Consider the following 16084-nt stretch of genomic DNA (forward strand, 5'->3'; position numbering starts at 1 on the left):
ACAGTCCCACAAACCATCACATGCTCACAATCACACATACCTGATCACACCCCTTTACACCCCATCACATGCTCACAGTCACACACACACCTTCACACCCCATCTCACACACACTAACACACTCCCAGTTATACAAACCATCACACACAGTCACATCCTCACAGTCACATCCCCAGTCACACCCCATAACACGCTCAGTCACACACCTCATCACACCCCATCTTTCACACACAGTCCCACACCCCATCACATGCTCACAGTCGCACCATCACACACTCAGTGTTACAGGCTCATTGTCACACACTGTTGCTCCCTATGTTGCACGCTCATCCCAAACTGGCTGCTCAGGTGGACTCATGTTAACCCTCCCTCCCTGGCTGTTTCTAATCCTCCTCTGGTTTTGCTCATTCTGCAGATGGTCCCTCTGTTCCTGGCACCAGAGGCAGACGTGTTGCCAGCACAGGCAGCCTGCCCTGCCCCCGCCCCTGCTGCCTGGCCAGACCTAGGATGTTCTCTCACTAGGGATGCCAATTTTGGTTGGATGTATTTCTGGAGGTTTCATCATATGACATAATCATTAATTAAAGATCAATCTTTAATTCCTGGGGACTCCAGGGCAATCCTGGAGGGTTGGCAACCCTACCTCTCACTTGAGACACCATGTGACAAATGGGCACTTGGTCTGTGCTTGTGGCTGGTGCAGAGGGAGGTGCTGGCAGCCTGGCAGCTGCACACACTACACAGGGCGAGTAGGCATTTCCCTGCTACCAGGTCACTGGTGCCCGCTGCTGCAGGTAGAAACTGTAGGTATAAGCTCAGCGGGCGGGTTGAGGCCCCATTAAAAGCTTTGAGGCCGGCTGTCACCAACCTCCCTCCCAAGCCCTGAGCCGAGAGAGCCACCCGTCAGGCCTCCCTGTGCGAGAGGGATGCAGGGCGACAGGCCCGGCTGGCAGGAAAGCTCACGCCAGCTGAGCCAGTGTTAATTACCAGGTAGGCACAGGAGGGAGCGGGCGGCAGCTCACACTCACGGCTTGGAGCCGCTCACTCACCTCCTCACTCACCCCAAAGGCATCCTCCTTGCAGGGAGGAACACCCAGCCCCAGCAGATAAAAGCAGCCCCAAGACGCTCTGCTTCCCTGTCTCCGAGCTCCCCACCCAGGATCGTCTCTCTTCTCTGCTGCTCTGGATACGCTGGGAGAGGCTGCAGGACCATGGTTGGGCGAGGGACTGTCCAGCTCCTCTTCTTGTGTCTAACGCCAGGTAGGCTCCTCCGAGGAACCCCTCAGGCCTTCCCCAGTCAGCGACAGGGAGCCCTGGCCCAGTGCAGATTGCAATGGGCAAACCAGCTGGGCTAAATAAGACCCTGGCCTGACCAGTAGCTTCACCCAGACCCACCCCAACTCAGCATCTGGGAGAGGGTGGGAATGCCAGTGATCTTGGCTCTAAACCCCCTTCCTTCCCCATGTCTCCCAGCCTAGCAATGTAGGGCTCATCTACATGGGGAAATTGCCCAGCATCGCTGTAGTGGAATAACTCCTGTGCTGTAGCCTGTGAGCTCCTTGGGGCAGGAACCATCTCTTGGTTTTGCATTTGCACAGCCCCGACCACGGTGGGGCCTGGTCCCTGGCTGGGGCTGTTAGGTGCTATGATAATACACCTAATAAATAATGTACAGCTCCTAGCACCATGGGGTCTGGTCCTTGGCTGGGGCTGTTAGGTGCTACAGTAATACACCTAATAAATAATAACAATAATAGCTGTGCTGGAATAACTTCCCTGTGGGGACACTTAATTCCAGAATAACAGGGAGTTCATTATGGAACAGGAGCGATTATACTGGAATACAATCATTCTTGTTCTGGAGCAGCGTTCACAGGCAGCTATTCCCCTATAGCCAGGTTACTGTGCTGATCACTTGACACCTGTGTACTCAAGCCCTTAGTGCATCACAAAAGTGAGCTGGATCAATAAATCTGGCACTTCCCATCTGGAGCAGCGCTGACAAAATGCAGCAAGACAGAAACCTCTTATGGTGCGTCTACACTGGAGCTGGAGGTGTAATTTCCAGCTCAGGTCGGTGTACACAGAATAGTTTTGATTGAGCTAGTGCACTAGAGCAGTGATTCTCAACCTTTCCAGGCTACTGTCCCCTTTTCAGGAGGCTGATTTGTCTTGTGTACCCCACGTTTCACCTGACTTAAAAACGATTTGCTTGCAAAATCAGACATAAAAATACAAAAGTGTCACAGCCACACTACTCCAGAACAATGGCTGACTTTCTCATTTTTACCATATCATTATAAAATAAATCAACTGAAATATAAATATTGTACTTACATTTCCTTCTATAGTACATAGAGCAGTATAAACAAATCATTGTATGACATTTTAGTTTGTACTGATTTTGCTACATGTAGCCTGTTGTAAAACTAGGCAAATATCCAGATGAGTTGATGTATCTCTGTGTACCCCCAGGGGTTCATGTACCCCTGGTTGGGAACCATTGAGCTACCCAGAGCAGTGAAGATGCCACGGCATGGGTGGTAGGACATTCGGGATAACTACCCCGAGTATGGTCCCGCCCAGGACTCCAGGTGCTTGCTCAGGTGGCTAGCCCATCCCGCCATCTGTGCTGCCAGAGCTACGCTGCTATTTTTAGTGCGCCAGCTGCTTGATCAAAGCTAGCATATGTGTATCTACCTGAGCTGGAATCCCCTCAGCTGCAGCAGGAGTGACCATCCGCCAACAGCACCCTTCTCCCATGCATGTTCCCTTCCTGCTGCATCCTCCCACATAGTGACACTGGCGAGAGCCCTTTGCACCTGGATTACACTGCACCTGGAAAGTGCTCTGGGAAGAGTCACTAATTAATTACACAACAATGAAACACTGGGGAGGTCCCCTCAGGCTGGTAGCAGGCAGCTCTCCCAGAGTACCAAGGCTGGGTGTGCTCTGCAGATCTAGCTCTGAGGACCTCCCCTGTGGACTAAACACTAAAGGTGGTAGGGGGCATGGCTGGGCTCCCCTGGGCCTGTGGATCCCTGGCTGCGGTTGGCAATCCATGCAAATTGAAGAAGCCTCTTAGTGAAGCAGCGCAATAAATAACTCCCCCGCCCCCTCATTCGCTGCAGGGCCTTCGCTCACTTTCCCCTGGCTGAGTCAGGACTCAGCGAGTTGCTGAACCTGGCAACTTTAAAAGTCAGTTGAGTGAAAATGTTCACTTCATCCGCTGGGGGCTTTGTGCAGGACGCTGCCCTCTGGTGGCTGGAATGTGTTGGACTGGCACACTCGTGTGCCCCCTGCTGCACGGAATTTCAGATCCAGCCCCAGGATCCCCAGTGTGGCTCCCCCTAGGGGCTGTCTGAGCTCACTGGCCTGCGGTAAGTATTAACCAGAGATCACCCCAAGGGCACTGGCCTCAGACACATGGCAAAACCCACCCTGCTTCGCTGTATTCTGATAGGGCCAAGCGGGATCCTTGCAGCAAGTTGTCCACAGCTTGGCAAATGCCGAGCAATAGAGCCCAGCTCCGGTGAAAGGAGCCCATCTCTGCCCAGGGCGGAGCCTGGTCCCTGCGTGGATAATGCCCCCCTATCTTCTAAAAGCGCATGGGACATGCTTCCCCCAGAGCCCCTTCTCTGACAATCCCCTCACTTGCTCCCACACTGGCAGGCCAATGGACTGGCTCCCTGCACAGCTGGCTCGGGGCACTGCGGGAAGGGCTCAGTCTCCGCAGCAGGTGCCCGGGGACTCTTCCCTCTCTTTGCAGATGCTCTGCCCAGCACTAGTCTGTCTGTCCTGATGGGCAGCTCTGTCTGTCTGTCCCTCAGCTCTGCTGGAGGCCGTGCGGATCAGTGCAAAGGGCCAGCAGGTGCTGTACCTGGCCCAGGGGGACTCTGTGAGGCTGGGCTGCCCCTATATCCTGGAGCCTGAGGACAATGGACCCACCAACCTGGACATCATATGGACCATGGTGAACCCTGACCAGAGGCTGCCGGTGAGTCTGAGCCCCGCCCCTAGTCCCACTTCCTTAGCAAGGCCCATCAAATGCCCGGTTGGGATCTGTGCTGGGAGCAGGACCCCTGGGGTCTGTTTCCAGCTTTGCCCCTGCCTTTGCCTCAGTTCCTCCCCCCCCCCCCCGTGGGGGTGGGGTCACATGGGCTGCTACCCCCTGCCCAGCGCTGGGTCCTTGCTCAGATTTCATCTCCCGCAGATCCAGTCCGATTGCAGAGACCCCTGGGCACTGCCCCCTCTGCCGACCTGGCTGACGGCACCCTGCCACCCTTCCTCACCCTTCCATGTGTGCATATTCTCAAGCCCTCTCGCTGTGCCAGTCCCTCCCCTGGGCGCAGTCTCCCCCAGGGTCCATTGAATTGTCCTGCCCCAGCTGCCCCCTGTGACTTGCCCCAGCAAGAGGCAAGATCCCTCGAGAGGGGCTGTCACTCTCTGCTCCTGGGGCCGTGACTCCTTCCCCCGGGCCCTGTGCTTCCGCCTTCCACAGAATCCCTTACATCCCCCCCTCCCCATGCCTGGACACTGAACTCACCTGGCTTGGGCTCCACCAGCCTCTCCGCTCCCAGTCGGCCCCAGTCCCTGGGGCAGGGCATTCCCCACCTCCCTGCACCCACCACCATCAGTGTAGACTGGGGGTTCTCAAACTTCATTGCACCACGACCCTCTTCTGACAACAAAAATTACTACACAACCGCCAGGAGTGGGGACTGAAGCCTGAGCCTGCCCGAGCCACGTCATCCTGGGTGGTGGTGGTGGGGGCGGGGGGGGGCGCAAAGCCGAAGCCCAAGGGTTTCAGCCCCAGCATGGGGGCCTGGAATCTGAGCCCCACCACCCAGGGCTGAAGCCCTCAGACTTTGGCCCTGGGCAGTGGAGCTCAGGCTTCAGCCCTCGGTGGTGGAGCTGGGGCTTGGGCTTGGGTCCAGGCCCCAACAACTCTAGTACCAGCACTGGTGACCCTGTTAAAATTGGGTTGCAACCACTCTGGGATCCCGACCCACAGTTTGAAAACCACTGGTATAGGACACGTATCTCTAGCAGCTCCCTGAACAGGATGGTCCCTAAGGACCTGCATTCTCAGCCCCCAGTGCTGCTCCTGCCCCTTGGCCGGTCTCCAGTCCCCCTTGCTCACCACCCACCATAGCTCACTGCTGCTCGGTTCCTCCCCATCAGTTCCTGACCTACCAGGACCAGAGGATCAGGTACGGCAGCGCCCCAGGCCTGCAGCAGAGGGTAACATTTGTGGCCCAGGACCCAAGCTTGTATGATGCCTCCATCCACCTGGCAAACCTGCAGGTGTCAGACTCGGCCACCTATGAGTGCAGGGTGAAGAAAGCCACTGTCGACACCCACTTGATCACCATTACTGTGCTCGGTGAGTCCCGCCCCCGCCTGCTGGCCCCTCACTCCCACCAGTGGCAGATTAGCCACTGGGCCAACAGGGCCTGTTCCCAGGGGCTCCAGCCAACTGGGGGCCCCCCAGAGAAATGGGTGCCTGCGCCCCGACCCACTTGCCTACCCAGCACTCCTGCCAGAGTGCGGGGGCTTGCTCGGCAGGCAGAAGGGGCCCCCACTTTCTCTGACCCAGACCCCCACAAACCTCTAATCCGCCTCTGACCCCAACCCATCCACTGCCCACGGACCCAAGCCCACTCACTGGCCCAACCCCTGCCAAGCCAACCCCATGCACTGACCTAACACGAATCCTTGCCAACACCCCCCAGGTCACCCACGTCATGCTAGGAGAGTCCCATCTCCCTGTTGATCCCCCCACCACCCACTGACCCACATTCTGCCCACTGACCCAATCCCACCCATTAACCCAACCCCACCCACTGACCCAAATTCCACCCCTGACCCAACACCAATCCCTGCCGACACCCACCAGGTCACCGTCACTGTGCTAGGTGAGTCCCACCAACCCTGCTGATCCCCCCCACTCAGTGACCCAACCCTCACTCATTAACCCACCCCCACACACTGCCGACACCCACCAGGTCACCGTCACTGTGCTAGATGAGTTCCAATCCCCACCCACTGACCCAACCCACTAACCCAAACTCCACCTACTGACCCAACCCCCACAACCTAACCCCGCCCCCAGATCTAAACTCCAACCACTGACCTAACCATCACTAACACCCCCACCCCCACCCCCTGAGCCTGCCTCTGCCAGCCGTCCTCGCCCGCCATTCCCTGTGGACAGACACTGCCTGCTGATCCGACCCTGCCTGCCAATCCCCATGTGCTGCTCCTGCCTGCCAATCCCCATACACTGACCCCAGGCCACCAACCCTGCTGATCAGTCCCCATGCGCTGACCCTAGGCCACTGACCCTGCCACCCAGTCACCATCCCATTAACCCTGCCTGCCAGTCCCCATATGCTGATCCCAACCCACCAACCCCTGCCCACCGATCCGTCTCTGCCTGCCCATCAGCAATCCCCATCCTCTGACTCCCCCTTTCAGGGGGCACTGCCACCGCATGCCTGCTGTACCCAGGCTCTGCCTGTCTATCTCTGAGCACGGCCGTGTCTGCCTGTCCATCCCTGCTGCTCCTTACTAGCTCCCATTAACTGACGCAATTTGTGTCTCTCTCCAGAGAAGCCGGACGCCCCTCGGTGCTGGATGGACGGGGAGCCGGTCAGGGGAGGCAACCTCATGCTTAGGTGCTGCTCTGATGGGGGCTCCCTTCCCCTCTCCTACCAGTGGTCCAAGATGGGAGGGGACTATGCCATGGGCTGGCTGCCCCCCAGAACAATACAGGGTAAGCAGTGGGCGAGGCGGGGGTCCCCGGGAGGTGGGCTGCTCACTATGCTGAGCTCATTGTGGGTTGTTTGCCCCAGGATGGTGCAAGGGAGAGGTGCAGGCCCCCGGAGGGTGGGATGCTCTTGTGCTGAGCTGGGAGCCTCCCCTTGGCGATGTCTATGACTTGAGTTTCCTCGAGTCTTGGCACCCGGGGGACTGTTTTCATGGGTGGAGCAGCCGGGTGATTTTGGGGGTGGGCCCAGGCATGGCCCTGATGTGTTGCCAGGCGGCTCTGTCTGCCCTGCGCTGTCCCAGGGCCCCCTAGGGGTGAAGGAGCTGGCACCGCCTGTCCGGGGGGGGGGGGGTACTTTGTGGGGCTCACTCAGGGCTGGGTCTCTCCTGTGCAGGGCAAGGCTCCGGGGATCTGATGATCCAGAGCCTGTCGCAGGAGCACTCCGGGACCTACTGCTGCCGCGTGACCAACAGGGTGGGTTACACCCAGTGCATGGTGCAAGTCTCCGTCCCTCGCGCCGGCTACACAGGTAGGATGGGGGGCACAAGGCCAGGACAGGGGGCACGCGCCAGAGCGCCCAGCGGGGCAGGACCCAAGTGTCTGGCAGTAGCTCCTTGAAGCAGAGCCCTGACCCCAGGCTGGGCTGGAAGTGGGACCAGCCTGGCGTTGTGAGCACCCCGAGGGAATGTCAGTGTGAGGGGCAGCCCGAGGGGCTGGAGCCTGAACAGAGCTGAGCTCCCAGCAGCCCCCAGGGAGCACTGGAGACCCCACTTCCCTGTAGGGAACAATGGAGCCCCCTCCTTCCTCATAGAGAACAATAGAGAACCCCCCTCCCCCCCGCAAGGGAACAATGGAGACTCGAGCCCTCCTGGGCTCTGTGGCTGGCGCCCCATAGCTAGGGCTCTGCTGGGCTGTAATCCCGGTTCTATGGGGGCGCTGTGGGGGGAGGGCCGGTGGGCTGTGATGTGCGGGAGGGCAGACTGGATGATCTGATGGGTCCTTCTGGCCTTAAACTCTATGACTCTAATCCCCCTTGCCCCCGGCACTGGGAACAATGGACACCCCCCCCCTTTTCCTATAGACAGGAATGGAGACTCCCCCATCCCCACCCCCATCGCCGGGGCTGAGCCCTTTGACCAGCTGCCAGGGAGGGTCAGGTTCTTGGGGCCGTGCTGCAGCACCAGGCTAATGACCCCGTGCAGCAGGTACCTTCTCACAGGAGCTATTGCCCATGCAGGGCCCCATGGATTACATAGGCCTGGCCAGGGCCTCCTGGGCAGCCCAGCAGGGGGCGCCCATGGGGCATGCAGAGCGAATATGGCCCAGTGCCCGGCAGGCAGGGGTGTCAATGGGGCTCAGCAGCCAGGAGTCCCTGCGGTGCTTTCTGGGCGTGGGTCCCAGCCCGGTGCGGGGAGGGGAGAAGGTGACAGGTTTGCTCCCCTTCCACAGGTTCAAGGAATGTGGGGCTCATTGTGGGCTCTGTCCTGGGGGCCATTTTCCTTCTGATCCTGCTGCTCTCGATCCTCTGGGCCCTGCTGTGCTACTGCAGACGGAGGCAATGCCAGCCCGTGGTGCCCATCGAGATCAGGTGACGCCTCTGGGCTGGGGGAAGAGGGCACCGCGGAAGGGAGGTGGGGAACAAGGGGGAGGGGCAGGGAAAGAAAGGGGGTTAAGGAAAAAAGAGGGGAAACGGGCAGAGCTTGGAAGAGGCTGGAATGATAGAGCGAGACCAGGGAGGAGGGGGCCCAAGGCTCAGGGTGACGCTGTGACCCGAAGCGGCTGTGTTGGCACCCAGAGCGCCCCTGCATGTGCCCCGAGGGCGAGCAGACTGGGGGCAGGCCGGGCAGGCCCGGCCCTGGCACAAAGCGAGGCGGTGGAGGGGGCCGGGTGCTAAAGGGGCAGGGAGGAGTGACCTCACGCTGCCTATCCCTGCCCACAGAGACAGTGCCTCTGCTGGCCCATGCAGAAGTGGCCACCTACACCCCTACCACGGCAGCGCGCAGCACGTCAGCTACACACCTTGCCAGAAGTAGTGCCCCCAGGGGCGGGGAGGAGAGCACCCCCTGCAAGCAGCGGGACTCCCTGCTACGCTCCAGCTCCAAGCAACCCAAGAAGCAAGAACCTCCCCACTGTGTGCCCAGCCCCACGGCTCCATCCACCCTCTGCGCAGATCCAGGGAGCTCCGACGCTGCTCCCCTTCCCCGTTCCGCCCGTGGGGAGTGGGAGAACCTCCCACCCGTGGCATAAACACCCCTACGGCTAGGGAGACTCCTTAATGCACACAGACAAGGCCTAGAGCTGGTAATACCCCCACCCGCCCACACACAGTGGGCTGAGCTGTATCATGACATGTCAGGACATGTGTCGTGACATGATGCACCTGGCACCAGCCGCACACAAGTATGGAATGTGGCAGGAGAAGGGCAGACAGCACCCAGCAGCCTGGGAACTGCCCCTCTACAGCTCAACTCCTTGTTTCTCTAGGAGGCCCTGGGGTTTGCACAGCCTGTCCCGGCTCCAGCTGGAATGAGGGACACACCTTACTCATGGGCTGGGGTGATGGGGGCAGATGGGGAAGGAGCTCTCTGGGCCAGGGATGACGGGGAGGGGGCTCCCTAGGGCTGGGGTCAGATGGGGAGTGGTCTCTCTGGGTCAGGGATGATGGGGTGAGATGGGGAGGGGGCTTTCTGGGGCCAGGGGTGATGGGTCAGATGGGGAGGGGGCTCTATGGGCCAGGGATGAATGGGGGGGACTCCTTGGAGCTGGGGGTGATGGGGTCAGGTGGGGAGGGAGCTCCCTGGAGCTGGGGTGACTGGGTCAGATGGGGAGGGGGCTCCCTGGGGCTGGGTGTGATGGGGTCAGATAGGGAGGGGGCTCTCTGGGCCAGGGATGTTGGGGTCAGATGGGGAGGGGGTTCTCTAGGCCAAGAGTGATAGGGTGAAATGGGTAGGGAGCTCCCTGGGACTGGGATGATGGGATCAGGTGGGGGAAGGGGCTCCTAGGGGTGATGGGGACAGATGTTGATGGGGCTCCTTGGGGCCAGGGGTGATGGGGTCAGGTGGGGAGGGGGGCTTGAGGGGAGGTGGGGTAGAAGCTTCTACACCAACTTTGGTTATTGCATAGTTCAGTCATCATGCTCTGGTATGGCAGGCAGGGAACCTGGACTCCTGGGTTCTATTTCCATCTCTGCTATTGATGTCTCCCTGTGTGACCCTGGACAACTCCCTTTCCCAAGCTGTGCCTCAGTTTCTGCCTTTGTAGACTGCGGTTGGTGATGCGCCCTTCATCTGTGGAGGGTGGTGTAAGAGCCGAGTGGCACTGTTCCCAGGGGAGAGGTATCAGTCTGTAGATCGTGGGTGTCGCACAGGGGGTACCGGGCTGGCCACAGTGAGTGGCATGTACAGAGCAGTTCCATTAAAGGAGTCAAACGGAGTGAATCATTTATGGGACGTGTCCTCTAACACCATCAGAAGGAGAGACACCCCCCACCCCTCCCAGTGAGCATCCCAAGGCAATGGATAGGGCTGAGACCTCCTCCCCTCCTGGCTACAGGCTGGGGAGGGTGTGAGGGCAGTACCCCATTAGAGCCATGCATGGGTGTGCACACACACGCAGCCCTCTCATTGCATGCTCGCACACACACACACACACACACACACATGCACACGCACACACCCCTTCTCCGTGCCAGGCTCTGGGCCTGCATGGGCACAAGGGCTCCTTTCAGACCCTGTCACCCCTTTGTCCCCATTCTCTTTCTCTTGGCCCCATCAGGACGATGCTGCCATGGCTCAGCCATGGCCCCACACAGCCCCCAGGAGAGGGGAGTTCCCAGTCCCAGCTCCTGCTCCAAACTACTCTCCCTACTGCCCGGGAGCCCTCACTGCCTGCCCAGCCTCCCCGTCCAGATTGACCCTTTGAATGGCTGTAATTAACCATTGGAACAATTCACCAGGGGTCGTGATGGAGTCTCCATCACGGACAGTTTTTAGACCAAGCTGAGATGTTTCTCTTAACAGCTCTGCTCTAGGAATCAGCTGGGGGCAGGTCTCGGCCTGGGTTACCCGGGAGGTCAGACTAGATGAGCACAGTGGTCCCGTCTCTGGCCTTGGAATCCCTTCTGGCCTTTTATAAACTCTTCTCCAGTTAATAAGGGCAACAGCCCCAGCCTTGTCCAATCAGGTGATGGAACAAGGAGGAAGGGGAGGTGAAGGCAGCTGAGTATTGGGAGGGTAACGGGAAGGGAGGATGAGGCACAGCAGCCCCTAATGCTGGCCCATCTCTCACCCCGCAAATGATCAGTGCCCCCCAGAACTGTCCCCCCACAGCTCCAGTCTGCTCAGCCCAGCTCCCATCACCTTTCCCTGCCCTTGGGCAAGTGGAGAGCGTTCTGAACTGGGGTGCAGGAGCCTGAGCTTCTCTTCCCAGCTCTGCCACTGGCTTTGTGTTATAACCTTGAGCCAATCCCCTAGCCCCTCCTGTGCCTCAGCTCTCATCTGTACAATGGGGGTGGCCCTTCCTTGCCCGCGGGGCCTGAGACTAAGGGTTTGTCTACACTTACAACACTGTAGCAGTGAAGAGAAGCAGAGAAGATGCTACCTACGCCGATGGGAGACGCTCCCCTGTTGGCATTGATACTCCACCTCCCCAAGAGGCGGTCGCTGTGTTGATGGGAGAAGCCCACCCGCCGACACAGCGCTGTCTACAGCAGGGGTTACACCAAGATAAGTTGGTAGCACAGACCAGGCCTAAAACCCATCGATGGCTGTGGCTCGGACGCCCTGCTGGTGAGGGGCAGAATTGTCTCCATTCAGCATGGAGCATGGGCAGCAGGAGCAGGGGAAGTGCCGTGAAAGTAGAGGGCACCACAGGTGCCCGAACCATGGCCCCGCCCCCCACTGCACCACGCAGCACCACCACCACCAAGACCCCACCCCCACATGGCCTCTTCTCCCCAAGGCCCTGATTCCCTCCGAGGCCCCACGCTCACACCGCCCCTTCTCCCCGATTCCTTCCGAGGCCCCACGCTCACACCGCCCCTTCTCCCCGATTCCCTCCGAGGCCCCACGCTCGCACCGCCCCTTCCCCCCGATTCCCTCCGAGGCCCCATGCTCTCACCGTCCTTTCTCCCCGATTCCCTCCGAGGACCCACGCTCACACCGCCCCTTCCCCCCGATTCCCTCCGAGGCCCCACGCTCCCACCGCCCCTTCCCCCCGATTCCCTCCGAGGCCCCACGCTCTCACCGTCCTTTCTCCCCGATTCCCTCCGAGGCCCCACGCTCGCACTGCCCCTTCCCCCTGATTCCCTCCGAGGCCCCACGCTCTCACCGCCCCTTCCCCCCGATTCCCTCCGAGGCCTCACGCTCGCACCGCCCCTTCTCCCCGATTCCCTCCGAGGCCCCACGCTCGCACCGCCCCTTCCCCCCGATTCCCTCCGAGGCCCCACGCTCGCACCGCCCCTTCCCCCCGATTCCCTCCGAGGCCCCACGCTCTCACCGCCCCTTCTCCCCGATTCCCTCCGAGGCCCCACGCTCGCACCGCCCCTTCCCCCCGATTCCCTCCGAGGCCCCACGCTCTCACCGCCCCTTCCCCCCGATTCCCTCCGAGGCCCCACGCTCGCACCGCCCCTTCCCCCCGATTCCCTCCGAGGCCTCACGCTCGCACCGCCCCTTCTCCCCGATTCCCTCCGAGGCCCCACGCTCTCACCGCCCCTTCCCCCCGATTCCCTCCGAAGCCCCACGCTCTCACCGCCCCTTCTCCCCGATTCCCTCCGAGGCCCCACTCTCGCTCCGCCCCTTCGCCCCGATTCCCTCCGAGGCCTCACGCTCTCACCGCCCCTTCTCCCCGATTCCCTCCGAGGCCCCACGCTCGCACCGCCCCTTCCGCCCGAGTCCCTCCGAGGCCTCACGCTCGCACTGCCCCTTCTCCCCGATTCCCTCCGAGGCCCCACGCTCGCACCGCCCCTTCACCCCGATTCCCTCCGAGGCCCCACGCTCTCACCGTCCCTTCTCCCCGATTCCCTCCGAGGACCCACGCTCACACCGCCCCTTCCCCCCGATTCCCTCCGAGGCCCCACGCTCGCACCGCCCCTTCCGCCCGATTCCCTCCGAGGCCTCACGCTCGCACCGCCCCTTCTCCCCGATTCCCTCCGAGGCCCCACGCTCGCACCGCCCCTTCCCCCCGATTCCCTCCGAGGCCCCACGCTCTCACCGTCCTTTCTCCCCGATTCCCTCCGAGGACCCACGCTCGCACCGCCCCTTCCCCCCGATTCCCTCCGAGGCCCCACGCTCGCACCGCCCCTTCCCCCCGATTCCCTCCGAGGCCCCACGCTCTCACCGTCCTTTCTCCCCGATTCCCTCCGAGGCCCCACGCTCTCACCGTCCCTTCTCCCCGATTCCCCCCGAGGCCACACGCTCGCACCGCCCCTTCTCCCCGATTCCCTCCGAGGCCCCACGCTCGCACCGCCCCTTCCCCCCGATTCCCTCCGAGGCCCCACGCTCTCACCGTCCTTTCTCCCCGACTCCCTCCTAGGCCCCACGCTCACACCGCCCCTTCCCCCCCATTCCCTCCGAGGCCCCACGCTCGCACCGCCCCTTCCCCCCGATTCCCTCCGAGGCCCCACGCTCTCACCGCCCCTTCTCCCCGATTCCCTCCGAGGCCCCAGGCTCGCACCGCCCCTTCCGCCCGATTCCCTCCGAGGCCTCACGCTCGCACCGCCCCTTCTCCCCGATTCCCTCCGAGGCCCCACGCTCGCACCGCCCCTTCCCCCCGATTCCCACCGAGGCCCCACGCTCTCACCGTCCATTATCCCCGATTCCCTCCGAGGACCCACGCTCACACCGCCCCTTCCCCCGATTCCCTCCGAGGCCCCACGCTCGCACCGCCCCTTCCCCCCGATTCCCTCCGAGGCCCCACGCTCTCACCGTCCTTTCTCCCCGATTCCCTCCTAGGCCCCACGCTCACACCGCCCCTTCCCCCCGATTCCCTCCGAGGCCCCACGCTCGCACCGCCCCTTCCCCCCGATTCCCTCCGAGGCCCTACGCTCTCACCGCCCCTTCCCCCCGATTCCCTCCGAGGCCCCACGCTCCGCCCGCCCCTTCCCCCGATTCCCTCCGAGGCCCCACGCTCTCACCGTCCTTTCTTCCCGATTCCCTCCGAGGCCCCACGCTCGCACCGCCCCTTCCCCCCGATTCCCTCCGAGGCCCCACGCTCGCACCGCCCCTTCCCCCCTAGTCCCTCCGAGGCCCCACGCTCGCACCGCCCCTTCTCCCCGATTCCCTCCGAGGCCCCACGCTCGCACCGCCCCTTCCCCCCGATTCCCTCCGAGGCCCCACGCTCGCACCGCCCCTTCCCCGCGATTCCCTCCGAGGCCCCACGCTCGCACCGCCCCTTCTCCCCGATTCCCTCCGAGGCCCCACGCTCGCACCGCCCCTTCCCCCCGATTCCCTCCGAGGCCCCACGCTCGCACCGCCCCTTCTCCCTGATTCCCTCCGAGGCCCCACGCTCGCACCGCCCCTTCCGCCCGATTCCCTCCGAGGCCTCACGCTCGCACCGCCCCTTCCGCCCGATTCCCTCCGAGGCCTCACGCTCGCACCGCCCCTTCCCCCCGATTCCCTCCGAGGCCCCACGCTCGCACCGCCCCTTCCCCCCGATTCCCTCCGAGGCCCCACGCTCGCACCGCCCCTTCCCCCCGATTCCCTCCGAGGCCCCACGCTCGCTCCGCCCCTTCCCCCCGATTCCCTCCGAGGCCTCACGCTCGCACCGCCCCTTCTCCCCCATTCCCTCCGAGGCCTCACGCTCGCACCGCCCCTTCCGCCCGATTCCCTCCGAGGCCCACGCTCGCACCGCCCCTTCTCCCCGATTCCCTCGGAGGCCCCACGCTCGCACCGCCCCTTCCCCCCGATTCCCTCCGAGGCCCCACGCTCGCACCGCCCCTTCTTCCCGATTCCCTCCGAGGCCCCACGCTCTCACCACCCCTTCCCCCCGATTCCCTCCGAGGCCCCACGCTCTCACCGCCCCTTCCCCCCGATTCCCTCCGAGGCCCCACGCTCGCATCGCCCCTTCCCCCCGATTCCCTCCGAGGCCCCACGCTCGCACCGCCCCTTCCCCCCGATTCCCTCCGAGGACCCACGCTCGCACCGCCCCTTCCCCCCGATTCCCTCCGAGGCCCCACGCTAGCACCGCCCCTTCCCCCCGATTCCCTCCGAGGCCCCACGCTCTCACCGTCCTTTCTCCCCGACTCCCTCCTAGGCCCCAAGCTCACACCGCCCCTGCCCCCGAATTCCCTCCGTGGCCCCACGCTCGCACCGCCCCTTCCCCCGATTCCCTCCGAGGCCCCACGCTCTCACCGCCCCTTCGCCCCGATTCCCTCCGAGGCCCAGGCTCGCACCGCCCCTTCCGCCCGATTCCCTCCGAGGCCTCACGCTCGCACCGCCCCTTCTCCCCGATTCCCTCCGAGGCCCCACGCTCTCACCGCCCCTTCCCCCGATTCCCACCGAGGCCCACGCTCTCACCGTCCTTTATCCCCGATTCCCTCCGAGGCCCCACGCTCGCCCCGCCCCTGCTCCCGCTTCCCCCCGGCGGCCCCACGCCCCAACCGCCCCTCGCCCCGATTCCCTCCGAGGCCCCACGCTCTCACCGTCCCTTCTCCCCGATTCCCTCCTAGGCCCCACGCTCCCACCGCCCCTTCCCCCCGATTCCCTCCGAGGCCCCACGCTCGCACCGCCCTTCCCCGCGATTCCCTCCGAGGCCCACGCTCGCACCGCCCCTTCTCCCCGATTCCCTCCGAGGCCCCACGCTCGCACCGCCCCTTCCCCCCGATTCCCTCCGAGGCCCCACGCTCGCACCGCCCCTTCGCCCTGATTCCCTCCGTGGCCGCACGCTCGCACCGCCCCTTCCGCCCGATTCCCTCCGAGGCCGCACGCTCGCACCGCCCCTTCCCCCGATTCCCTCCGAGGCCCCACGCTCGCACCGCCCCTTCCCCCCGATTCCCTCCGAGGCCCCACGCTCACACCGCCCCTTCCCCCGATTCCCTCCGAGGCCCCACGCTCGCACCGCCCCTTCCCCCCGATTCCCTCCGAGGCCCCACGCTCGCACCGCCCCTTCCCCCCGATTCCCTCCGAGGCCTCACGCTCGCACCGCCCCTTCCGCCCGATTCCCTCCGAGGCCCCACGCTCGCACCGCCCCTTCTCCCCGATTCCCTCGGAGGCCCCACGCTCGCACCGCCCCTTCCCCCCGATTCCCTCCGAGGCCCCACGCTCGCACCGCCCCTTCTTCCCGATTCCCTCCGAGGCCCCACGCTCTCACCACCCC

The 16084-nt window shown here is 63.0% G+C and overlaps 1 protein-coding gene across 1 annotated transcript; it reads left to right on the forward strand.

Moving 5' to 3' along the window:
* The first annotated feature begins 1155 nt into the window (after positions 1-1155).
* Positions 1156-9271, forward strand: VSIG8 (V-set and immunoglobulin domain containing 8). Its single transcript, XM_044992018.1, has 7 exons — positions 1156-1260; positions 3831-3997; positions 5185-5386; positions 6614-6778; positions 7167-7301; positions 8222-8360; positions 8712-9271. The coding sequence occupies exons 1-7, from the start codon at positions 1212-1214 to the stop codon at positions 8803-8805; spliced, it is 951 nt and encodes a 316-aa protein (XP_044847953.1). The 5' UTR covers positions 1156-1211; the 3' UTR covers positions 8806-9271.
* The last annotated feature ends 6813 nt before the right edge of the window (positions 9272-16084 follow it).

This window comes from Mauremys mutica, chromosome 17 (assembly GCF_020497125.1).
Source record: "Mauremys mutica isolate MM-2020 ecotype Southern chromosome 17, ASM2049712v1, whole genome shotgun sequence".
Lineage (NCBI taxonomy): Eukaryota > Metazoa > Chordata > Testudines > Geoemydidae > Mauremys > Mauremys mutica.

Bases quoted from the DNA above. Each gene is read 5' to 3' on its own strand.
- VSIG8 (XM_044992018.1), top strand. From the start codon at position 1,212: ATGGTTGGGCGAGGGACTGTCCAGCTCCTCTTCTTGTGTCTAACGCCA. The intron at 1,261-3,830 runs GTAGGCTCCTCC...TCTGTCCCTCAG, and splicing joins CTTCTTGTGTCTAACGCCAG to CTCTGCTGGAGGCCGTGCGG. The intron at 6,779-7,166 runs GTAAGCAGTGGG...TCTCCTGTGCAG, and splicing joins GCCCCCCAGAACAATACAGG to GGCAAGGCTCCGGGGATCTG.